This window comes from Lissotriton vulgaris, chromosome 11 (assembly GCF_964263255.1).
Source record: "Lissotriton vulgaris chromosome 11, aLisVul1.2, whole genome shotgun sequence".
NCBI lineage: Eukaryota > Metazoa > Chordata > Amphibia > Caudata > Salamandridae > Lissotriton > Lissotriton vulgaris.
In genome coordinates, this window is record NC_141699.1 from 747,860,722 (window position 1) to 747,886,100 (window position 25,379).

Genomic DNA, 25,379 nt, shown 5'->3' on the forward strand with positions numbered 1-25,379 from the left:
GGCCCTATTCTCAGGGACATCCACCAAACCACCTCCCTGGATCGAGAAGTGGATGTTGCAGCTCCAAAGTGATAACTGCAAGGTTGAGTACCAACCAGGGTCCCGAAAACTCGCTGACTACCAGTCGGGACACCACAGAGCAGTCACGGCAAGGGAGATGGAAGATACAGCGGACACGGAAGAGTATGTACGGTGCATCACAGGTTGCCCCTGTCCTCTTCCCATCTCTATGGACAGTCTCAGAGAAGCGACGGCAAGAGATGACTGTTTGCAGTGGGCCAAGGCGGCTTTGCACAGTGGCAACTGGCACAAAGCCAAAGAAGAATGGAAGATCCTGACAGCACATGCCCAACGAATTAGGGATAGTCTGTACCACATTCGAGATGAACTTACCGAGGACACCGCGGGGGGTTTTCTGCGAGGACACCGGCTGGTGATCCCAACGTCTTTAACGGATCAATGTGTTCAGCTAGCCCACATCGGGCACCAAGGCATGGTAAAGACTAAGTCCCGACTCAGAACGAAAGTATGGTTCCCGCTTATGGACGAACTGGTGGAAGCCACTGTCCGCTCTTGTTCTTCCTGTCAGGTGACGGGTGAAGCACCTCGCCCTGCTCCAGTTATTGTGGAACCCAGACCGAGGTCCCCATGGTCGTGTGTCAGCCCGGACTTTGGTAGCCTTCCCGACGGTCGTCACACATTTGTAGCTATTGATGACCATTCAAAGTACCCCGAGGTCGAGATTATAGCAACCCTTAATGCTACGGAAGTAATTTTGAAGCTTGAAAAGATCATGGCCGCTCATAGGCTCATCCAGGATCTCCCAATAGACAATGGACCTCCCTTTCAAGGGCAGAAGCTAGCCACATACCTCCATGCTCTTGGCATCCACCATCGCAGAATCACACCCCGGTGGGCACAAGCAAATGGCGAAGCAGAGAGGTTTATGAGGACTCTCAATAAGGTAATCCGCATTGCTCACAACAAGGGCCAATCAATAGAGTTAGCCATCTTTACCTTTCTCAGAAGTTACCGCCGGACGCCCCATACCACCACGGGCGTAGCACCAGCCCACTTTCTAATGGGCCGAGTGGTCACCGACTTAATCCCCCATCACCCACAATGGCGACCCGAAACTTCCGATGACAACCGAATTGATGCCAGATGTCGGAAAAATCATGCCCAAGTCAGTCACCGGCAGAGGGCCAAAAATACGTAGGAGACCTGGTGCTACTCAGAAATAACTTCACCAGTGGCAAGTTTTGGTTGCCGTATGAAAAGGACCCGTGTACTGTGGTCAACATCAAGGGAACCCGGATCATTGCCGCCCAGGGAAGAGAAACAGTGGCTAGAAATGTGTCACACTTTAAGAAGTATCAGTCAAAGGTGTCGGCTACATCACCGGCCTGGTCTGAGGCTAGGTCCCATGCAGTGTCAGTGGCTGATCTCTGTCTGGATGAAGCAGCGGAGATGCCAACCACGGAGGATGGCAGTGTGTGCTGTGACCCGAGTCCGGTTCGGCGCGAAGGAGCATGGAGTGAGACACAGGAAGACCAATGTGGTCTCCTAGAGACTAGGCGAGGCGAAGCAGCATCTGGAGCCGAAGCCAGGGAGTCTCAGGGCCGGGGCCTGTCTCAACACCGCCTGCGGGAGAATCCAGAACCCTCTCGACGGCTGAAGGACTATTTCACGTAAGACTGTTCTTAACTGAATTTAAGAAGCGTGTGGACAATGAGCTTGAAGTTTGTAGTTTGCCAGCGGGTCAGGTGCTGGAGTCAGTAGCTCATGTTGTTGTCATATTTTGTTGGGGAGGAATGTTGTGCCGTACCTGTGACGCAACAGGCAGGCACGTAGCGTGAGGGTCATGTGACCCGTGTTTAATAAAAAGAAGGGTACGCGCAACGTACGCCAGTCCGGCTACGTAGGCGAGTCCCCTATGCAATGCTACTCCCGTCTCCTGTAATTAATTTAGGTGTGTTAGGCCCATTGCCCCCGAAAAACCCTTTCCCCCATTGTCGGTGCTTGCCCGGCATCGCGACACAACAAGTGCTAAGCCTTATTCTGCAGATAATAGGCACCTTAATAGTGAGTTCCTGCACTTTTAAATTTCTATGCAAGCACTGACACACAACATCCCTGCACAGACTACCCCCCCCTACACCTCCCCCCGTAGGCATGGACCACGAAGGTATCCCTAGCATCCCTGCACAGACTACCCCCCCCCCCCACACCTCCCCCCGTAGGCATGGACCACGAAGGTGAAAAACATAGCTACTGAGATCTAAAAAATACGCTTTAAAGAACGGTATTTGGATCGTTTCTTAGTAACAATCGAAAAGCAAAGATAGGATATTAAAGTGTTACTACATACGGGATTCCCTTAAAAAGCGGTTCGCTGCAACTGCACGTATACTGAAAACGCCATTCCTCCTCCAAGGTTTTGTGGTATTAAGTAAAGTACAATACAAGAGCCGAGGTTCGTTATTTGGTGTATTAATGTTGGCATTTAAAAATACCCTGATTATTGTAGATGTTTTAAAATGTATTTTCCAAAATAGCAGCTCAAGTAAATCTCTTAACATTTTTCCAAAGACTTATTGTAAGTTTCTATAAGTTCGCAGTGCTGGAAACCGGTTCGACGAGGTGTAAGTTGTAGAAGAAATAATTATTATTATAGCTGTAGAAGAAATAATTATTATTATTCAGAAATCTGTTAATTGAGAGGGCCCTGCTATTTTAGAGATTAGGGTCAATTGTAGTCCAACTGCAGCATTGAAGAAGCAGCATCAGTTTTCTGGCCCCTCTATTATACACTGTACGGTAACCATTTCCTGCCCGCACCAAGTGAAACCAGAGCTTCTGCCAGTGTCAGCTGATGCTGCGCCTCCGTGATCAGACAGCAACATGGCAGCGGAGATCCACTCCAGGCCGCTGAGCAGCAGACCGGTCCTCCTCAACAAGATCGAAGGCCACCTGGATGCCGTCACCGTGGCTCTCCTCATCCCCAAAGAGGACGGGGTGATCACGGCGAGCGAGGACAGGTACGTCACGTCAGGCAGGATACAGCCATGGCCCTGCGTGGAGATCTTAAAGGGGTGGTGGTCAGGCAGGCTAGACAGACTGTCACTTGTTATTATTCGGGGAAGACCCGCTGCACACAAGAAATTGTTAGACCTGTTGGTTTCAAGGCAGTTTGTTTGTAAATCTTTCATTAGAGGTTCTTTTAGAATGAAACGCCTTAGTGTGTTTGTAGTATGCGGTTGAAGTAATGCACTCTGTTGTTTACAACATAAGTGCACTTCGGTCGTGGGTAGACCACATGCACCTCCGTTTCTGAATGATTTAATAGTCGTAAGATGCGATGATCTATTATACGGCGAATGTAATCGCACAGTGGTGCCCAAATTCGGGGAGAATCTTTAAAAAGGAACAAATGCACATTTCATATTTTCACCGATAACGAGACCGTGCCAATTAAAATGCTATATTTGTCGATAACTTTGTGGCTGGCTTCAGGGTATGAACGGTACCGAACTTTTTCAATTTCTTTGTGCCAGATTACATATCCTATTATACTATGTATTGATTGGAAATTTAAGTGCAATTGCGTCTGTCCATTGTAGGGAGATTTTGATCAGCTTTAGACATAGTTTGTATCCTGCTACGGGTGATCTGGGTGTAAATATAAAACCATAGAGAGATTTTTAGCTAATTATGGGGAACCCGTGAAACCCACTTTCACTTCCTCTGTTACACTGCTTTTAGGTCGTCACAAATTTGTTCTGTGGCCTGCATTGAAAGGGGGGTGCTCTATATCAGTCCTTTTTGGGCGGTTTTATGTTCCTCAAAAGTAAAAAAAGAGAAAAAAGTCAAAGACTGTGTCGTGCTTGAAATGTAAATTCCGGCGTTTGCTCATTGGCGACATTTTAGTTGGCTAACGTCATATAGTTCTCACTTAAAGTCTCCTATAGTCTTTCTCCTAGTTGAATGTGCTTGACTTGAGACTAACCAATGTAGTTTCCTGCTCTAAATTTCATTTTGCAATAAAAATCGTAGTACCAAAATTGTAGGAGTGGATATTTTTCAGCTGCTAAACTTGTGGAATGACTTCCAAATCCATGCCAGTGGAGACTGTGTTATCAGCTACGTTACTAGGTTTATGTATTTACTTTGTAAGTCATTGGAACCATACTTTTTCTTTGATTGTAAACCCTAACTACTACACCCAGAATGCATTAATTTGAAAACGAAAAGCCTGGGACAGGTAACAAGTTGTTTCACCTACCTAACGGAGCTGCTTCCCCCATCCCCCCTCCCCCACTGGGGCCTTGAGACCCTCGCGGGTGAGTTGTGCGCTCTACAAAACCCTGATTGATTGATTGAACAACATACCATCATTGTGTAACCTTTGGTCCGGGGTGTGCAACATCAGTCCAAGAGGGTTGTATCCACCCAAGGTTTTCAGATAGCCACATAAAACGCATCTATGGACCGTGGCGGCTCGCCGAGGGAGTGCTGCGGTGGGGGCAGGGGAAGGGTAGCGTGCGGGGGATGTAGAGTCCGACATACGACGGACAAGAGTAAGGTAAATAAATAAAACCATTTACCATGCGTGCACTGCATCACCAACTCGGATCTGCAGCACGCGCAAGGTAAATTGTTTTATTAATTTAATGACTTACCTTATTTATTTATTTATGTTCTTATATAGCGCCAGAATTCGACCCCCGAAGGGGTATCTCCGCGCTTTTCGCTTTACCAAAGGGGCCCGGACCTAGTTCTAAGCTGTAAGAGGAATTAAGCTTACTGCTGTCCGTTGTATGTCGGACTCTACTACCCCCCCAACCTGCAACTCCCCCTCCCCCCCACTGCCCGGCTCCGCCTCGCTGCACTCCCTCGGCGAGCCGCCACTGTCCTTAGATAATTAATCTGAATGGAAATCAGATAAGTCAGTGACAACACTGATCGTTTGGAACGTTTCCTGCTTTCTCGGACTCTCTTTTCACACCCTGCCAGACATGGTTAAGGAAAATTGGTATTCCACCAGGCAATCCAACAGGAGTAGTAGGAGAATAGCCAAATGCATTTGACCACATGGCACAGATTTCCCACTTGTCCTAATGTTGTCATCTTCCAATTTTGTAGCCCTAGACTGCAGGTCTGGCAGTGAGAACCTAAACCAATATGAATAACTGAATGAAAGAAATTAAGGTTACGTCTGTAACCCTGAGCTACAATGGAAATTTGCAGTACGATGTTATAATACCAGGTGATCTGGTCAAATCTCCTCTTTATAGTGTAGAACTTCGTTGTCTCAAATAGTTTACCCTGTCACCCATTTCTGCTTGAAACCACTGTTTTGACTTCCAGACGAAGTCTGCTTGTGCACATATATGATGCAGTCCTGGTTGGCGATCCCCTTATATTCTGTGCTGTCTTGTCTCTTCCAGAAGTCATTTTTTAAAAACCTCCAATGTTTGATCGCTCTCATCCTTATCGCATCCCACCATGATGTGATGCAGCATCTCAGTCTGGCTTCCTGTGTATGCCGTTATTGGTGTTAGGCCTGAACTGAATTCTAGAATCGCTACTCTTGAGAAGGGTTTCCCTAGATTCTGTTATATTCTACATGAACAGGCCCTTTTATTTCAAGTCCAAACGTGGGGATTTCAGGTGGTTCATTTATAGAATAGGTGCTACACTGATGCATGAATGTGGATGGGCCAGCACACAGAAGTTGACTACACTGGGTCAACCAGTTCACACCTCCACCATAAGCTGAGTGTTAGACTTGGCATCTTTTGGCGTGTTTCCCCAGTCTTTTTGATTGCTGACCTCCCTGTTTTCACTTTGTTTTTGATGGTTTAGTGTCTCTGCGCACTTTCTCCCTGCTGTTCAGTGTTAAAGTGCAAGTGTTTTTGTTGTAAATTGTGTTATGGATTGGTTTTTCCATGATCGGCATATTTGATTTACTAGTAAGTCCCTAATACAGTGCACTCATAGTGCCAGGGCCCAGAAATCAAATGCTACTAGTGGGCCTGCAGTACTTATTGTGCCACCCACAAAAGTAGCCCTGTAAAGGTAACTCAGACCTGCTGCTGCAGAGTCTGTGCACTGTTTATAACTGTGATGTCGACCTGGTAAGTGTACCCACTTGCCAGGCCCTAATCTTCCCTTTTCTTTCATATAAGTCACCCCATTGGCCATGCCCAAGGTACCCCTGAGGGCAGGGTGCTTTGTACGTTGAAGGTAGGACATGTACTGGTGTGTGGTACATGACCTAGTAGTGAATTACAGTGCATTTCATTTAGTTTATCACTATGGAAAGGCTATCTGTCCCATAGGGTAGAATGGAAGTTTATTTATAACATCTTATAAATATAACTTCCCATTTGGACAACATAAAGAAATGGAGTTTAGTATGCCTGGACTCAGGATGTAAAAATGCATCTTTTAGTAAGGATGATTTTTATGTTCTGTGTTTGAAAATACCACTTTTAGAAATTAGGTACTGCCTTGCTTAGCCATCCTGTGCGCCTATGCTGGGTTTGTGGATTGACCATCTGGCTTTGGAGTGATAGGGGCTGGGGATGTGCATTCTCTTCAGACAGCCACTGGGGGGGTCGAAGTGTGTCCTACCTTTTCTGGATGAGTCTGGGCTGGACTTAATAGACCTGGGCTGCATTTAGAGTAATGGAAGGAGATTTCCTTGCACCTGAATGGGCCTGCTATGCTCTAGACAATGCTGTCTCCGCCTCCTGCTGGGAGGCTGAGCCAGAGAGGGCCAAATTGGGTTGGACTAAGCACAGACACTCTCTGCCTGAGAGAACAAACAAAGGAATTTGGAGTATGAATTTTGGGGCCCAGACCCCAGAACTTGAGAACTTGCTGAAATCAAGGACCCTGCCAAGAAAAAGAGCTGGAAGAGCTGCCAGGAGGAGTACTTTCCCTTTGGTGTGTTGTTGCTTTGTTGGGTTGGCCTGCAGTTGCTGCTTCTGCCTGGGGCAGTGAAATGACTGGACTGAACTTTCTTCACTTGTGCTGAGTATCGCCAAGGGTTTAAAGTAGAGCTTGCCTCCTGTTCTGAAGTCTGAGGGACTGCAAAGACATCACCAACCTCTGGGTATCGCTTCTGGAACTGCTGTTTCAGTTGCCACAGAGAAAGGAAATGCAACCAACTCTGTCGCTGGCCCTGAGTCCTGACTGCACTGCAGAGGGCACTGTGCGCATCTTGCACCGCAACCCTGGTCTCACTGAGGACCGCTGCCACCGAGCCGCTGCTTGCACCGTGACCTTTGGGCACCGCACTCTGCACCGCCTCACTTCTCTTCGCCCTCCTGGTCTCACCGAAGCCGTCTCTGCTGCTGACTCGACACCCATGACCGCATCGTGGCTGGGGGCACAGCTCATACGTTTCATGACACACCCCCTTGTCTCACACAGCCATCTGGGCCGACTGACGCCAGCTCCTGCTAACCAAGTCTGTTTTGTGCACCGCAACGTACCAGCACTGCATCGAGCACCACCTTTCCCTGCACGTATCGTCACTGAGACGCTGCATGCACCGCATCATGAGGGCACCGCACCCTGCAATGCTTCAATTTTGCAATGCAACCATGACTGTTGCCACGACCAGCTTGTACCAACGTGCCAGCTGCAACGTGAAAGGTACTGTTCACAAGTCTGTCCATGCTTTTGCTGGCCCGTACTGACACGGTCGCCTGGAACTGTTAGACTCTGTTGTTTACAGCACTGTGGTAGCACCGGATGGAGCTACCGACTTCGAGGAACTGTGTTTTTCAAGTAATCTTGCAAAGTGTATATATATATATATATATATATATATATATATATATATATATGGTCGCAGGGAAGAGCACCTTCGTCAGCCAGGGATCAAGCTCCCCTTGCTGGAATGAGGCTGTGTCCTGAACTAATTGGAGACAAAACGGCACGGTATTTATATATGCCAAAACAAATCATCCTGTCAGCGCCGTGCCTACTTAAGGCAACAAATGAACTTTAAATCACGAAATTACACTCTGACTGACCGAAAGGAAAACAACCATTGCACAAATGACTGCTTGCCCCAGAATGCACTTTTGCGCCAGTGACGAAGGTATGGAGTACACGTCATGAAGGGTGGGGCAGGTTTGTGAATAAAAACAGTGCAAACACGAACGCAGAGTCTGAGAGCAATTTCTGTGCCCATGATGAGGAGGCTGTGAGCCTTGAAACGCGTTGGCAGCAACATACAAAAACGGAGCAAGCAGGAAGATTGCATTTTTAAGCTGGAAGCTAAATACCGAGTGTGCCTTCCCAATGCTACAGGGCATTTTGAGAGAACACTACACATGCGGCAGCCTGGTCGCAGGGAAGAGCACCTTCGTCAGCCAGGGATCAAGCTCCCCTTGCTGGAATGAGGCTGTGTCCTGAACTAATTGGAGACAAAACGGCACAGTATTTATATATGCCAAAACAAATCATCCTGTCAGCGCCGTGCCTACTTAAGGCAACAAATGAACTTTAAATCACGAAATTACACTCTGACTGACCGAAAGGAAAACAACCATTGCACAAATGACTGCTTGCCCCAGAATGCACTTTTGCGCCAGTGACGAAGGTATGGAGTACACGTCATGAAGGGTGGGGAAGGTTTGTGAATAAAAACAGTGCAAACACGAACGCAGAGTCTGAGAGCAATTTCTGTGCCCATGATGAGGAGGCTGTGAGCCTTGAAACGCGTTGGCAGCAACATACAAAAACGGAGCAAGCAGGAAGATTGCATTTTTAAGCTGGAAGCTAAATACCGAGTGTGCCTTTCCAATGCTACAGGGCATTTTGAGAGAACACTACACATGCGGCAGCCTGGTCGCAGGTAAGAGCACCTTCGTCAGCCAGGGATCAAGCTCCCCTTGCTGGAATGAGGCTGTGTCCTGAACTAATTGGAGACAAAACGGCACGGTATTTATATATGCCAAAACAAATCATCCTGTCAGCGCCGTGCCTACTTAAGGCAACAAATGAACTTTAAACCACAAAATTACACTCTGACTGACCGAAAGGAAAACAACCATTGCACAAATGACTGCTTGCCCCAGAATGCACTTTTGCGCCAGTGACGAAGGTATGGAGTACACGTCATGAAGGGTGGGGCAGGTTTGTGAATAAAAACAGTGCAAACACGAATGCAGAGTCTGAGAGCAATTTCTTTGCCCATGATGAGGAGGCTGTGAGCCTTGAAACGCGTTGGCAGCAACATACAACAAGCATTGGAAATGCAATAGGTCTCGCAGCATTAGAGTTAGTGCTTTTAGAATTGTTTATGGGTTTTTTTTGTAAATCTTTAGCATTTTTGTTTCCTGTAGCCAATGCTAAAGAATTAAAAAAAAAAAAAGCCATAAACATTTCTAAAAGCTCTAACTCAAATGCTCCGAGACCTATTGCACTGTGTGAGGGTGAAGGGTTGAGGGTGAGTGAGGGTGAGTGAGGGTGAGTGAGGGTGAGTGAGAGTGAGGGTGAGGGTGGGTGAGGGTGAGTGAGGGTGAGTGAGGGTGAGTGAGGGGTTGAGGGTGAGTGAGGGTGAGGGGTTGAGGGTGAGTGAGAGTGAGGGTGAGTGAGAGTGAGGGTGAGTGAGGGTGAGGGTGAGTGAGGGTGAGGGGTTGATGTTGAGGTTGAGGGGTTGAGGGTGAGTGAGGGTTTGAGGGTGAGTGAGGATGAGTGAGAGTGCAAGAAAGTTGCAGTTTGGCTTTGAAACTGATCTGAGAGGTGTCTGCGTGATAAATGAATGATGCATAGGAATGGACAGAATGGAAATGTGTTTCGAGGACGTGCTCGGGGTGTGCATACTGGAAGCAGGGTGATGGATTCGAGGCTATGAGCGAGGGTGATGCTGAGCTCACCTCAAGGAGAGGGGGAGGGGCCAGGGCAGAAAGTAGGGAGGGGAGGTGTAAGTCGGCAAAGTCACACGGATCGAACAAACGATGAGTAAGGGAAGAATTGTTAAATAGGTTTAAAATGGAACAGGAAAAAAGAAACAAACTGGGGAAGGAAAGAAACGGCCTGCTCCATGTTTGCTCTCCACTGCGTTCCCTGCTTTGCTACGGCCAATGTGGGGGCCCACCTCTTCCAGTGGAGAAAGATGTGGCTGAGCTGATGAGACCTTCATGCTGCTGACCATGTGTATGGAGAGTGCTGTCTAATGCCTGGATTTCACACCCCAGAATTTCTCGTCTGCATGCCATCAGGGTGTGCTATGGTAGCCTGCATCTATCGTTTTCTGCACTGTGTCAGATAAGGGAGGCCTGTGACTGTGTGAGCCTACTATTTGCTCAATCTTCCTTTGTTTGCCTGGGGCCCTGCGTTTATTTTCTGCACCCCCCGCTTTGTATGCTGAATTTGGTGCTATGAAGCGCACTTTTGCGGCCACACATTGCTCACGACACCCCGTGAGAGTCCTCTGGTAGCAGTGCTCTGCAGCTGATGGGCTGGGCACGTCACCGGTGATAGGGGGCAGCTGCCTTCTGCGCATCCTGGCTAACATGGTACAGGGAGACCGTAAACAACGCAAATTTCCATTTGAGAAATGTCAAGCCTCTGGATGTGCAGACCCCCGACACTGAGGAGGGCGCAGTGCGGAACCTCAAACCAGAGCAGATGACTGGTGCGGTGCTGATAATGACCGAGCTTTGTGTGGGTTTCTGCTCGATTGACACATGCTTTAACCACCTAACTGGGCCGCTTACCCGCTTAGGTGAAAGCATGGACTGCCAGGGCGTGCTACTGAATGGTGTAGAGGAGTGCATCTTGAGCCTGGAGGACGGCGCCTCAACAGTCACCTAGAACCTTGAAAAACTGGAGCATCTACTAAAAGCTGTGGTAGTGGTTGAAAACGATTTAGAAGCAAAGTCCTGTGATGCGACATGGCAGGCAGGGGAGGGGGCGGAGCGGGGGTGTGGGAGGAGTGCGGGAACAGACGGCGAGGGGAGGAGAGTAGGAGGAGGAGAGTAGGGGAGGCACGGCCTAGCGGCCGTGCAAGGAGAGTAGGAGGAGGAGGCTGGGCACGTCACCGGTGATAGGGGGCAGCTGCCTTCTGCGCATCCTGGCTAACATGGTACAGGGAGACCGTAAACAACGCAAATTTCCATTTGAGAAATGTCAAGCCTCTGGATGTGCAGACCCCCGACACTGAGGAGGGCGCAGTGCGGAACCTCAAACCAGAGCAGATGACTGGTGCGGTGCTGATAATGACCGAGCTTTGTGTGGGGTTCTGCTCGATTGACACATGCTTTAACCACCTAACTGGCCCGCTTACCCGCTTAGGTGAAAGCATGGACTGCCAGGGCGTGCTACTGAATAGCAACTGCAGCTGGTGCACTGCACTGGTGCACAAGTGCACAAACGTGGTTTGCGGCTTGCAGTAGTAAGTGAATAAAATAGATTTGCCCCATGCAAATTATAAACACAATTTTGCACCAGTACACAGATAGAGAAAAGTGACGTTGAAAGAAATATGAGGCTTATTTTGCATATAATATTTCATGTGCGCAGTAGCGTTTTTTAAAAAATTAAATAAAACATTTGTTTTGTTAATTTTATGACGCCCATTAATCTTTGCAATGTTGATACTGCTGTGTTCACCTTAAAAGATGTGACATGCCTGAAGTCAGCTGTGCGGGATCAGCATGGTGCTACGGTGGCGGCCTCTCTCTGAGAAGGCAGAGGAGTTGGGACAGGGGAGGGACTTGCAGGGCACAGAGTCGCCGGAACCGTGTGTTGCTTCTTCTGTTCATGATTTAAGGATCACGGATGTAAGGAAGGGTGGGAGCAGCCGCACCCGCTACATCTGCTCTAGTCCCTGCTTTTTCATGCACATTCTGTTACCTGCATACCCGGCGCCCCAGGGTCCACGCCAGTGTCGAGCACAGCAATAGCCGTCGTACTCTGGGATGTGGGAGCGGGAGCCGGCGGCACCCGTCTCCTTCTTGGGAAGAAGTACGTGGAGCGGGAAGGGCTCCTCGGCCACCGGGGAGGCCATGGTGACGATACAACGGGGCTTCTTGGAGCTGCTGCATGTACCGGGGGAGGAGCAGGAGGGAGGCATCCGGTGCAATGTGTGACACGACATGGCAGGCAGGGGAGGGGGCGGAGCGGGGGTGTGGGAGGAGTGCGGGAACAGACGGCGAGGGGAGGAGAGTAGGAGGAGGAGAGTAGGGGAGGCACGGCCTAGCGGCCGTGCAAGGAGAGTGGGAGGAGAGTGGGAGGAGAGTAGGGTGGCACGGCCTAGCGGCCGTGCAATCAAGAAGTGAGGGGGCGGGAGAGTAGGCAAGGCAGGCGGCTGGGGGCACGTGCACGCGCTTTTAAGCTCAATGCGCATGCGCATTGAGCTTAAAAGTCACGGGCACTGCAAGGAATCGCCACGATTCCTTGCAAGTCGGATAAAGAGTGGTTGAGCCCCCATAGTCTCGCTTGCTCGATGCGCATCGACAGGCGAGACCTAAAAATGGAGCAAGCAGGAAGATTGCATTTTTAAGCTGGAAGCTAAATACCAAGTGTGCCTTCCCAATGCTACAGGGCATTTTGAGAGAAAAAAATAAATATATATATATATATATATAAAGTACCTTATGTTGGATTCTTATCGTTTGGTCTTGTTTTTGATCTATAAAAATGTTGGATATTTTTCTAACCTGGTGTGGTGTTCTTTTGTAGTGTTTTCACTGTATTACTGTTGGTTATGTACAAATGCCTTACACACTGCCTCTAAGATAAGCCTGACTGCTTGTGCCAAGCTACCATGGGGGTGAGCAGGGGTTATTTTTAGGAGTGTAACTCCCTTACCTTGACTAGGAAGAAGGATCCCTACTTGGACCCTTCTTGCAATCCCTTGCCAACTAGAGACCTCCATTTCTAACACTGAGCCTACAATATTCAGTTTGCAGGCGAACCACCAGTGCCTTATTTGTGCTGGCAGTTGCAGGTTGTAGTGAAGATACTCTTTTTTGGGGAGCAGGACTTATTTTTCATCATCACACTTTGTCCCAGAGCTGGTGATTATTTATTTATTAGAATATGACTTCCCATTGTGATTGACAATGGGATTATCTAATTTCCTCCTTGTGACTCCTCCAGCACCAAAACAACTTCAGTCGTAAACTGTGTGGGTCAAGGCCTTTTTAAGTAATAAGATATTCTTTCAATGTATAGATTTAACTCCTTGTGTTTAGATCCTGCTAGTATGTGACACTGGAGCAGCCCAGAATTTGCCATCAGTTGAAACATTTCTTAAAGTAGTGTCTTCAGTGTGTGCGTAGCCCATCTCCCATCCTGTCACTCCCTCTACCTCTGGTGAAGATTTGGATTATTTTATTATTCGTAAATAGCACTTTTATAGTGCAAAATCGTACATTAGTCTGGCTTTGCAGTGGCTTTAAATTGTGCATGGTATGGCTTTCCAAACGCTTCCATCTTCATAGTACGTTTCTTTTGTATCAGGAAACTCCCAAATCGGCTGACCTTCTGGGCAGGGGCTGCTCCTCCACTAAGGCAGAGGAGCGTTGCTCCATTGCTTTAAGAGCAGTGCTGTGCAGTGGAAAAATAAAATGGTAACAAAATGTTATCATTTTATTTTCCCATTCCTAGGGGCGGGGCTTGCCAGAGCAGGGGCCAAAGGAGGAGTGGTGAGCACACTCAAAGTGCACATGAATGTTGTCCTGGCATTCTTGGGCCAGCCAAACATGAATGCGCACTTTGCATGTTCCTTACCAGGCTGAATTACACAGCCTGGTAGGGAACATTCACAGGTTCCATGTCCCCGTCTGAGCGCTCAGACCAATAAAGACGCTGCATTGCAGCGTTGTGATTGGTTTAGGGGAACTTAGGGGAACCAATCACAGCGCTGAGTTGCAGCGTTGTCATTGGCTTAGGTAGACTGGGAGGCCCGGTGCTTCTTACGATGAGGAGAGGTGGTGGAGAGACTGCAGCTGGCGATGTGATCAGCAAATACGTTTTCTATATTTTTTTATTTTCTACCCACCCTCTCAGCTTCTCCTGCCACCGTTTCCTACCAGCCAACACTGCTTCTGGGCCTCTTTTGTTTTAAGATCTGGCCTTTAGACAGCTTTAGCTGCGACACTAGGCTATAGGTTGTTTTCCCGAATAATTCATTCACAATATATATACAGGGAGTGTCTTTTGGTCTGCGCGCTTCATGTATTAGCTTCCACCCACCACAGCGTAAAGCATGTCAGCCCACTTTACCCATTGGCTCCATTCACTTTGAGACACAGCACAAAACCTGTGAACATTTTTAATGTATACATAAGGCGGTCACATATAGGAAGTAATTTCCTTTATTTTTCGTTTTCTGCTTTTTGTGGCACATCCTTGCAATAAAAAAAGTAAACTAGAAACTAACCGTCTCACTAGCTTACCTGGCCAGACCTATTGGCTTTGCTAATGCTTGTTTAATGATCTGTTCCCAAAGTGGAGACCTCTAAATGTTAGCAGTGATCTGAAGGAGATAAGTACCAATCTGGTTATCCTCTTTCTTTGGGATCTTCAGGAGAACAGTGCCTCTGAATACCTGGTCTCCTTTCACCCACCAGCCCCTAACAGAAAGGAGCTGGGAGCAGGTTCAAGTGACATCATTGGCTGTGCACCCAGCCATCGTCCAGCTACTTACCTTGTAACATGAGGCGATCGTGGCTCAGTGGATCCCTGGGAGAGGTTGCCAATCGATGTCTTTAAAAACTGCTCTGGGAAGTCGCCTGGGGTGGGACTTTTCATAGTACAAAAATATAAGCCTCCAACTTCAGCAAACAAGAAATTAAATGGAAGCTATAATATTTTTGAGGAGGTATTGACGTCATGTTTTGTATAAGTTCAGCTTGTAATAAGCCTTAAGTCTGCTGACTTCATGCATACTGCCTGCATTGTATTCCCTAGATATACATGCCTTTTAGCCTCCTTTGATATTTTTTTTCTTGCAGCAGTGTGATAACTCTTTAGGTGTTTCTTGCATCTCTTTGTATTTCGTTTTGTAGTTTTAACTTTGAGTGGAAAACGGAATCCCTGTTGGTTGTGAATTTCTGCTATATTTAACGGACTACAGTATTGTAACAGACTTTGGCTTGTTTTCGTCAGGGAAATACAAATCAGGCATTCATTCGAATTTGATGTGTCGTGTGACCAGTGGTCCCATGCTTCTAAATTGGCTTTTGTTGTGCCTAGATGCATGCCCTCAGTTCGGCCAAATAGAAGTGTTTTATATCAGGCCTGACTATGGGCAAATGGAAAAAAATGAGCAAACTTATGCAAAAGATGCTTTTTTTGAAAACCTTTTCTCCGTTTCTTTTCCACTGCAAGCTAATGTATCATGTTCATATTTTTTTACCATGTCATTCAATTAGTTAAATTAGAAGTTCATTGATTGCTGTCAGCCTTCGATTGGATTACCCAGAAGCGTTCTTGCTTTCTGGCGGCCTTCAGATTTTTTAATATATTATTTGTGGCCAGGTTAAGTAAATTGTAGTAAATTTTGAGGAGAGTTCTCTGGTAGAGGGATGTGATATAAGCTTTTAAAGTGCACCCAGTACTGCATTAGAAGGTAGTGCAGTGAAATCAGCACAGGAATAATGTATTGCCATCAAGTAGTACCTGTGCTAGAGGACATATAACTCTTAGAAGCTTATCTAACATTTTCTCCCAGAATCAGTCCCTTTCCTTTGTTTCGGGGTAAGTGTATTATTCATTGAACCAAATCCCATGTAAAACTGAGGTGTGAGCATAGAAACGTCTTTTTTTTAGTAGTGAAAAGTATTATTACGTTGTCATGTGTAACAAAACAAGAGGATGAATCAAAGGGAACTTTTGAATTCCAAAACGGTGTCGAAACGAGTTCCTGCAGGCTTTGTAAAAAGAACAGAATTATGTTTTGGCATTTCCACTATCTAGTTAATAGTAAATAGTGATGCAGTAGACCGTGTTCTCCAGCACCTTTACTTATTTTATCTATTGAGAACACAATGATGCTTACCTCAAATGTAAGAGAATATCTTGTGCAATTCTTGAAAAGGCATGGTAATTTCCAGTGCGTATCTATATTTGCTGAAAACACAGATAAAAGTTAGTAATAGTCCAGGGAACATGAAACTGAAAAAGCCCTGCAGTTTAGGTCTCGCCTGCAAGGGCTAGAGCATCCCCTCTCGCTTGTGAGACTCTTGTGTTCTACAATGTGCTTGGAACCATTCCATTACTTACTATTTTGTTTACAGCATTTTCGCCTTCTAATTAGGCAGCACTTACGATTCACCAATTGTTTTGGAGCATGGACCAAGCACAGAGTAAATACATTTAATAAGTGTCCCTCCGCTGGTCAACCAGTTCTATCAGGTACTATTTATTTTTTAAATATAGCACTATGACGCTGTCAATGCTGGTGTCATAGCTACTTTTTTTTTTACCTTACCCCCACCCTGTTCTTCTCCCCCTCCAGTCTCTGATGCTACTCGGTCCTTACACCATCTCTCCCTCCCAGCAGTAAAAACAAAAAACCCTATGAAGCGGTCAGCGCTGGCTGCTTCATGGCCCTTTTTTTTTAACTTGTCTGTTATTCAACCATTGCACCCCCACCCCTTTATCCACAAATACCCGCGACCTAGTCTTCGTTACCGACCTCCACCCTATTGCCAAAGCCAATAATAGCTTGCCCACAGGCGAGACCTATTGGCAATGCTGATGCTTGTTCAACATGCCATTCGCTAAGCTGTGTACTGAGCATGGCAAGCAATGTGAGTTATGGTGTGCATTTAGCATTGAACACCGTAACTGGGTATTTTCAGAGCTTTTTTGGTTTTGTTTTCGCTGAATCGTTACTTACTGTTTTTTTATGATGTAACACATTTAGCTACCATGCACCCATTCTGCACTGCTCTTGGCCTTTGTCAGTACCTGCTCTAAACCCCTTTAACTATATGCAGCAGGGATTAGTCACCAGGCCTGCCTGGCCTGGCCTTGCACTAGGCTTAATTTGCTGTCAAATTCCATGCAGATACATCAAACGGTACCAAAATGTTATTAGTCAATTACATTTATTTTTATGGCTTCTCATTTGTCTAAGCTCCCCTCTTTACGGATCTGCTAAAAACTTGACAGACCAAAAAGTTATAAGAAAATCAAAATTCTATCCTCCCTTCTTAACTTTATCCTCCCACCCCGCTGCACTTCTGCAAGTTGCATGCAGGTTTATCAAGCAGTGGCACATTTATTAACACATAAACACTACTTTACCCTCTTCCCTTTAACTCAAATCTGCCACCTTGCTGGCCGGCATAAAATTGAGAAAACCAAGAGTAGGCCAAGTATGCTAACTCTCTGCCAGATTATATACTTATCCATCAATTGGTGCCAGGGTTATAAGTAAATCAAAAATGTTTATGCCTACCTGCTTATATTTTGCTCTGCCCCATTGGATTGACACAAAACCTTAAAAAGCCGACGCACAGTGCAGCTCCCTAACTCCCTGCAACATATGGTTCAGCTCCATCAAACAATACTGAAGTTATAAGTAAATGCAAATGTTACCACCCATTTAACACTGACCCCAGCTTGATACAGTGGTACAAATTTTGGTGTACCAATATAAAACGAATCCATCCCAGCTTCCGACAATTTTGGTCAGTTTAGGGACCTTAATGGATCTACATGAATGTGAAATTTCCAAGAGTAATCTCAATGTACTATCTGTCAAATTTCATGCATACTCTTTATACAGTGCAAAAGTTATAAGCAAATCAAACAAATGGCTTTTCAACTGACAAAATATACTAAAGGTCTATCCTGTTCAAGCCCCCAGTGCATCATTTTCAAACCCTAATATCTCAGAAAAAAACTGAACCGATTTAAGCTAATGCATGCTTTCTGAGTAAAGTTCTACTTTCATGCCAATTTTGGTGTACATCTGCTCAGCAGTGTTTTTTTACAGGCATTGTGAGCAACATTTCCTGTGGGAGCTAAAATGGGGGAAAACACATATTTTTTTAATTTTATTTACTTCTCCTCGTTAACTTTTCTTTTCCGCCGCACAAAAGTACTCAGAAGTTGCCATGCTGGACCTTCAATGCATACAGTAAGCAAATGCCAAATTTGGTGCTGAACCATCCATGGGGACCACAAATTTAGCCTAATCAAAAAATGCCTTTTCATTGAAAATTGTGACTGACACATAACTACACAGTGGTGACTGCCAATACGCTAGTGTAATATATCACAGAGGTTGTCATAGCGCAGCTGTAGTTATGGGTATGTCAGATTTTCCATTGCATTTTTGGTTTTCTTAACCCTTTCGATGCTGATGACGAGCTGAGCTCGCCATGAATCATGTAAAATATGAATGACCAGCACAGCGCAAAAATCCCCGCAGCAGCCATGTGGTTAATAACTGTGGGTCAGTTTGATGAATCTGCACGAACGTTTCCGAAAACATACATCCAGTTTGGGTTCTTCTTGGTAAGTTTTATGCACAATATCCAAGCAGGAGCCAAAGAATAGGAGGTCCGAAAGTGAAAATCCCCATTATATTTACCATAGGATTCATTGCTCCTTGATACTGAAAAAAATCAGCTGAACAGAATTACACCAAACTTGCAGTGTAATTACAACTTTACACACGGTAGGACCTTTGCATGTTTTTTTGTCAAAGTTTTTTTTTTTGTCAAAGCCTTTGCATGTTTTGGTGTACATGTGTTTAGTTGCTTTTGAGAAAGGAGTGTTTAAAAAGTGTTCTTGTCTGTTCATGAAATGGTTATATTTTAAAGCTGTTGTGTTGTAATATGGCATTGTTGTAGCTCTTAGTCCCAATACATGAGGCGTTGAAGCGCTTGTCCTGCAAGTGGTAATAGGGGTTGATAACCCCCCCCCCCCCCGTTTTTATCAGAGATCTGTCTGGATAATTATGTGACAGTCCTCCTTTATATGACTGCCAGGATGAGGTGTCAGTCGAAGTGATTTGCCAAGATTGACTGAGTTATTCTCCTCCTTTTCTAACTATAAGATATCTGTACTCGGAGTGTATGACTATTTGGAGCCATCAGTGTAAACTATCTTAGAAGTCTTTAATGGCCAACAATTTGTTGCTGAGGTCTTTGGTCTTGGCAAGCCTATATGGTTACGATTGAGTAGTTATTTAAGTGGACTGTGTCTTTGCCATTCAATTGCTAGCAAGGTTCTACAGGTCTTTTCGTACATTTTATGCATGTACCATTGACAACGATGGACCAGGCAATGAATTAGTGCATGATATTATATGCTGACATGGATTATATCATAGAGAAACTGGAATAACTGTCATAAGGGCTAGAGTAACTGTCCTCCATCTTGTGGTTAGAGGTAGAAAGCAGTGCACACATACTTTACAAATCTTTTAAGTGCGGGGCAATGGTTATAGTCGCATATATCATTAGTTGGGCAGTGGGTATTCAGTTGTAACATGGCTGTAGGTAGTTTAAGTATTATTTGGAGAGGTGTAGTTACTATTTTCCATCTGTACTATGAGGTCATCGTGAAGTTATGTTGGGTGGAGCCCCCCAGTTTTGCCCAAACGCCTATGTCTATCCTTTTGGGATGATGAGCTGATTGCAAATGTTTCTTAATTCTTGGCTTTCCTCATACTGGTAGAATGTTTATCTTTCTGGGTACTCTCTCAGGGACTGCAGTTAATACAATTACCTTGAGAACAAACATGTTTTCACTTCTCTTCTGAACTTGAAATGTTCCTGGATGCTTCAAAACTCTGCAGGCAAAGAGTTCTAGGGATTGATGCCTTGTACTGAGAAAACAGATCCCTCTGTGGATTTTTTAATGTAAGATGCTATGGCAAACAGTGGTGCTCGCCTGGAGCACACTGTCCTGACTTGTTTGCATTGCTTAAATTAACTTTGTAGGTGTAGTGGCCCTTGTGAGGCTCTATGGACGATGTAAAGTGCTTTGAGCATTGACTGTCTAGCTGCAGGTAGCCAGTGAAGTGTTTGCAGGACTGGTGTCCTGTGTTCTCTCGGGTGAAGGCGCAGGAGGAGTCTTCCTGTAGCATTTTGGATTCATTGAATTTCGAATATGATGAAGCAAAAGGCATTATTAGCATAGTCAAATTTTGAGACCACATGAGTGAGGATAGTTTATAGTTCTTGTTCCTATCCAAAGTATGGGAAGATGCATTGCAGCATGTTTATTGAATAGAAGTTGCTCCTCATGATCTCTGTCTTTGTGGTGTTGAGATTTAGGTTTTTAATCATCATCCATGCATCTATGACATGATGGCAATTGCCACGTCCTGACTTGTTGAGGTCGTCTGAGCCATAATGTTTTAGAACTTGCCCATACAATTTTTGTTGATGAAGCTGTATTCTTGTGATATGGCATCATGGCACAAGGGTGGAAAATTTTCGCCAAGCCACATTTCTGTGGTTAAAGTGAAATCTGTTGCTGGTTATTATAGTAGGTCAAATATTTTATGGCAGTCCTTTTTAATGGGTGTTTCACAAATGAGCAGAAGGTTTAACTGCAGAGTCTTTGTCCTCTTGTTGTGATGATGCACCGAGAACCTGGGACGCACAGTGGGGTTAGGTAATCCAGTTGTAGAAGGAAGGAGGCCATGGGAATAAAAGTATGGTGTGGTATAGGCGGGTCTGGTGGCTCAGTGGACTAATGCGTCAACTGCAGGGGCCTGTGTTCGACCTCATGGTCACAGGTTCAAATCCCAGCGGGTCCACTCAGCCTTTCATCCATCTGAGGTCGATAAAATGAGTACCATTGAGTTGGGTAACAACAAACATCTGTTATTCAGCTCCAAGATACCAGTAGCGGTGAACGTGCGCTTTACAAATGCACATGTTAGGTATGGGTCAATGGTGGGATTTATTTATAAATTTGCTCTAGTTTTAGCCTGAGGTAGGATAGGTGAGCAGGCCTGTGGGTTCGAAGACTGAAGGGTAAAAGGAGGGATAGAGAGCATGGGGATATGGCTATGGTGCAAAGGGTGTGCTGCCCTGGATGTAGCCTGAGGTAGGATTGGATTGTGAGCGTGTGATTACGCTGCGGGACGTGAGTAATCAGCCGGCCACCGTTGTTTGGAGACCGGCAGGCAGCATCTCAGTATAGTGTGCAGGCTGGCACATCTCCTTGATAAAGTAAGCGGGCAAGGTGGGGCACCTTATTTTGCAACTTGCTGTTAAGAGCTGGCCACTGGCATTGATATGGTATAAAGAAGCACCTGCCTTGGCCTTCCGATCTCGACAACAATTAAAGTGATAAATGAGATCACTAATCTCTCCTAATACATGCCATACTATCAGTATCAACTATACAAAAATGTGCCCGCCTGGGTCTTTTGATTTTGGTTCCTTAGTTTGTTCGCTGACTGGTAGATAGCAACCAGCATACCTGTGCGCGCAAGCATCGCGCTTGACAAACTAAGCAGGCAGGGTGGAGGCTTTTAGTGTGAGGATCGCTGCCCTTGAAATGGTACAAAGAGACACCTGCCTTGGCCTTCTGAACTTAATAATGAGCAGAGGGATAAACGTGGAGACTATTGCTCTCTCTTAATATATGTAATACTATGAACATTGACTCCATAAAATATACCTGCTTGGGTCTTCCTATTATCAGTTACTAGGAACAAAGTGGAAATTTGACTACATCTCATTTTTTCTCTGCAAGAACCTGATACTACTGATTGAAATTGATGATTACCGCTTATATAATGAGGATGGGTCAAGATGCACGTGTGATTCGGTTGCAAATAAAAACATGCATTGGCATAGCCAATAGGTCTCGCCTTTGGCTAAACACTTATCAGTCCCAAAGGCGAGATCTATTGGCTATGCCAATGCTTGTTCTTTGAATAGTGACACTAAGTGCAAAAGAACATTTTGGGTTAAATCGACAATGTGGACTTCTTTTGGGGTAGTCAAGCAGGAGCGCTATAACCTGCGCCTCACATTGCAGTTATGGTTACAAAATCTGAAAAACACTGAAAGTCATTAGTTCTAGTAAGGACACCAGTGGCAAACATCCTTAGCCACCACAGTGGTGTCCCAGTAGCCCATGTCTCACTGTACTCCATATATATCTACCATGGTACAGCGATTCTGTTTCCAGGCAACAGGGATGTTTCCTTTTCCGGAATCCGGGGTGTGGATTCTGAGAAGCTGAGCAAGTAGACAGTTGCCAGAGAATCAGGAACTGACCATGGGTCGTTGTATGTAGCTGAATAAACTTCCTATAGGGTACAATGTCAGCAAATAAATCATTTTGTATCAGCAGACGTGTAATTCACAATGTTAATGTTAGACTAATATATCATGCCACTCTTGAGATCAATTATGTTATTTATGAAGTCATCTGGTACCTCAAAGGGGAGGTCATGACCACTGCCCATTTGGTAGCTGTTTTTAGCCTGATTAATTTTATTAGAAAGCTTTTACGTCTAACTGATCATTTTGTCATGCATTCTTAACATTTTGTTTAAATTTATAAACCACAACCTAAAGTGGCGATGCCTTTACCTCCATATCTGGTTTTAGGGCTACTGATTTTCAGCATATAACTTTCATCTCAGTGAGGTATGGTTTAAAGTTACACTGCTGACCTGGTGAATACTCCTTCAGCCGGCTTTTCAGCTTAATGCTAAAATCTTTTTAACTCTGCATTCCTTTGGTATCCATATACAATGTAGGGCACCACTTTTGGGCTCCTTGTTCTTCCACCATAAAGCCATGTATGGCATATACTGGAGCTTGAGGTAAGTAGGCGAATGAGTGAAAGAGACACAAACTGCTGCCTCATGAGCCCCATGTGACAGCCCTGTGTGTCTGGACAGTTCACTGCCTCTGAGACAGGTGTATTTTCAGGGTAAGGTTTCTTGCCTATAGTCCTGCAACCTAGGAACATGTATAAGTCAAAGTCAAAAAGGCTTTATTTCGATAAAAATGATCATATAAGCTTCATAATAAAAAAATACACAAATTCATTTGATAAGAAGAGAAATACAACAAATTAATTATGTTAAACTTTAAAAGAGCCTTAATTTTCTGATAAAAGAAGCATTTCATGAGGATTAGATTAGAAAAAAATTAAACATTTTCTTTAAGCCTTTTGCTTCTAATGCACCAGGCCCACGATAAAAATTTTGAGAGGGTGCAAACATACAGTGGGCGTGAGTCTGACATCAAAATGCGCAGTGCCTCAACATGGTGCCTAGTCCCCAGCAAGCGGCACAGTTGCTTGAGCCTTTTCTTCTTGGTCGGGCATACTCCTGACACGCAAACATAAAATGTGCCACTGACTCCTGTTTGTGTGGGCACGAGGGGCAGAACTCTGTGGTCTGGGCTGGCGGTTTCAACCTAGATGTGAAGGTATGCAGAGGGAGGGTTCCAGTTCTGAATTTAAGAAGCAAAAAACCTACCTGCTGCTGACGCTGTAACGCTGCAATAGCGAGGAGCATTTCCTTGGGGTCGCGGGTCACCTGGTGAGAAGCTGCCACCGCCGAGAGTCATCTGCATACAATCTACACGCGCCGCCGCTCCGGGACTTCAATTCCCGGCAGCCTACGCGGCGGCGCGCTTTCCACCGACGCCAGGGCGCCAGGAGGCGCACAAAAGCGCCGGAGACACCGGCGGAGCGGGGGAGAAGCCAAAAACCTACCTGCTGCTGACGCTGTAACGCTGCAATAGCAAGGAGCATTTCCTTGGGGTCGCGGGTCACCTGGTGAGAAGCCGCCACCGCCGAGAGTCATCTGCATACAATCTACACGCGCCGCCGCTCCGGGACTTCAATTCCCGGCAGCCTACGCGGCGGCGCGCTTTCCACCGACGCCAGGGCGCCAGGAGGCGCACAAAAGCGCCGGAGACACCGGCGGAGCGGGGGAGAAGCCAAAAACCTACCTGCTGCTGACGCTGTAACGCTGCAATAGCGAGGAGCATTTCCTTGGGGTCGCGGGTCACCTGGTGAGAAGCCGCCACCGCCGAGAGTCATCTGCATACAATCTACACGCGCCGCCGCTCCGGGACTTCAATTCCCGGCAGCCTACGCGGCGGCGCGCTTTCCACCGACGCCAGGGCGCCAGGAGGCGCACAAAAGCGCCGGAGACACCGGCGGAGCGGGGGAGAAGCCAAAAACCTACCTGCTGCTGACGCTGTAACGCTGCAATAGCGAGGAGCATTTCCTTGGGGTCGCGGGTCACCTGGTGAGAAGCCGCCACCGCCGAGAGTCATCTGCATACAATCTACACGCGCCGCCGCTCCGGGACTTCAATTCCCGGCAGCCTACGCGGCGGCGCGCTTTCCACCGACGCCAGGGCGCCAGGAGGCGCACAAAAGCGCCGGAGACACCGGCGGAGCGGGGGAGAAGCCAAAAACCTACCTGCTGCTGACGCTGTAACGCTGCAATAGCGAGGAGCATTTCCTTGGGGTCGCGGGTCACCTGGTGAGAAGCCGCCACCGCCGAGAGTCATCTGCATACAATCTACACGCGCCGCCGCTCTGGGACTTCAATTCCCGGCAGCCTACGCGGCGGCGCGCTTTCCACCGACGCCAGGGCGCCAGGAGGCGCACAAAAGCGCCGGAGACACCCGCTTCGCGGGACGCGAGCGGGACGCCCGGACGAAGCCCGGACAAAGGGCGGGCCGTCTGAGGCCGTCCGAGGTTGGCCACGGTTGGGTTGGCCCTGGGACTTTGCCTCTAATTACATCATCTCCAACGCATAAGGCAGACCAGGCTTACTAAGCGCCAGGTAATCATTAACCCCACTATTCGTTGTACTTGTTTTTGTCTCAAGAGGATTTCTGTTGTCAAATGCCTGCAAAAAAGCAACCCACACCTTCTAATACAATGGAGAACTATCTTGTACAAGTTGTGGCAAAAATTAACACTGATAGAAGGACCTCACTGGGTCTGGAATCACCTCTACAATCACCACTGGTAGTTATTGAGAACGAGGACTCATTCACCTTGTTAAATAATAGCCTCCACGGCGGGTCACATGCCTCCCTCCAGGATTCAAATTGCGTTCAGCCTAGCGGCATTGTTGCTAATATAGAAGAAAATAGTGACACAGATGCACCAACTGTGCTTTCCGTAAATAGCGAGTCTGCTATTTCTACCGCTCCCCCCATCCCCGCACCTAGGGTTTCAGGGGGTAAAAGGAAAGCCATACAAAAGAGAGGAGGCTTAAGGTCATCTAAAAACAAAGTTGCGTCGCCACCTAGGAAATCTATCGATGATGACGAAGAGGACTTGACTGGGGAAACTTATGTGACTCTTTCCGACGATTTATTGCAAAAACTTTGTTGTCTGATGGATACAAAAATTAAAGGGATGGTAAAACCC

General features: G+C 46.4%; 1 protein-coding gene across 1 annotated transcript in view; it reads left to right on the forward strand.

The window, feature by feature from the left end:
* Positions 1-2,840: 2,840 nt before the first annotated feature.
* Positions 2,841-25,379, forward strand: part of WDFY1 (WD repeat and FYVE domain containing 1) — a 385,159-nt gene continuing 362,620 nt past the window's right edge. The window contains exon 1 of the mRNA XM_086943866.1: positions 2,841-3,041. Coding sequence (XP_086799992.1) covers positions 2,905-3,041 — 137 coding nt within the window. The 5' untranslated portion in view covers positions 2,841-2,904. The remainder of the gene's footprint in view (positions 3,042-25,379) is intronic.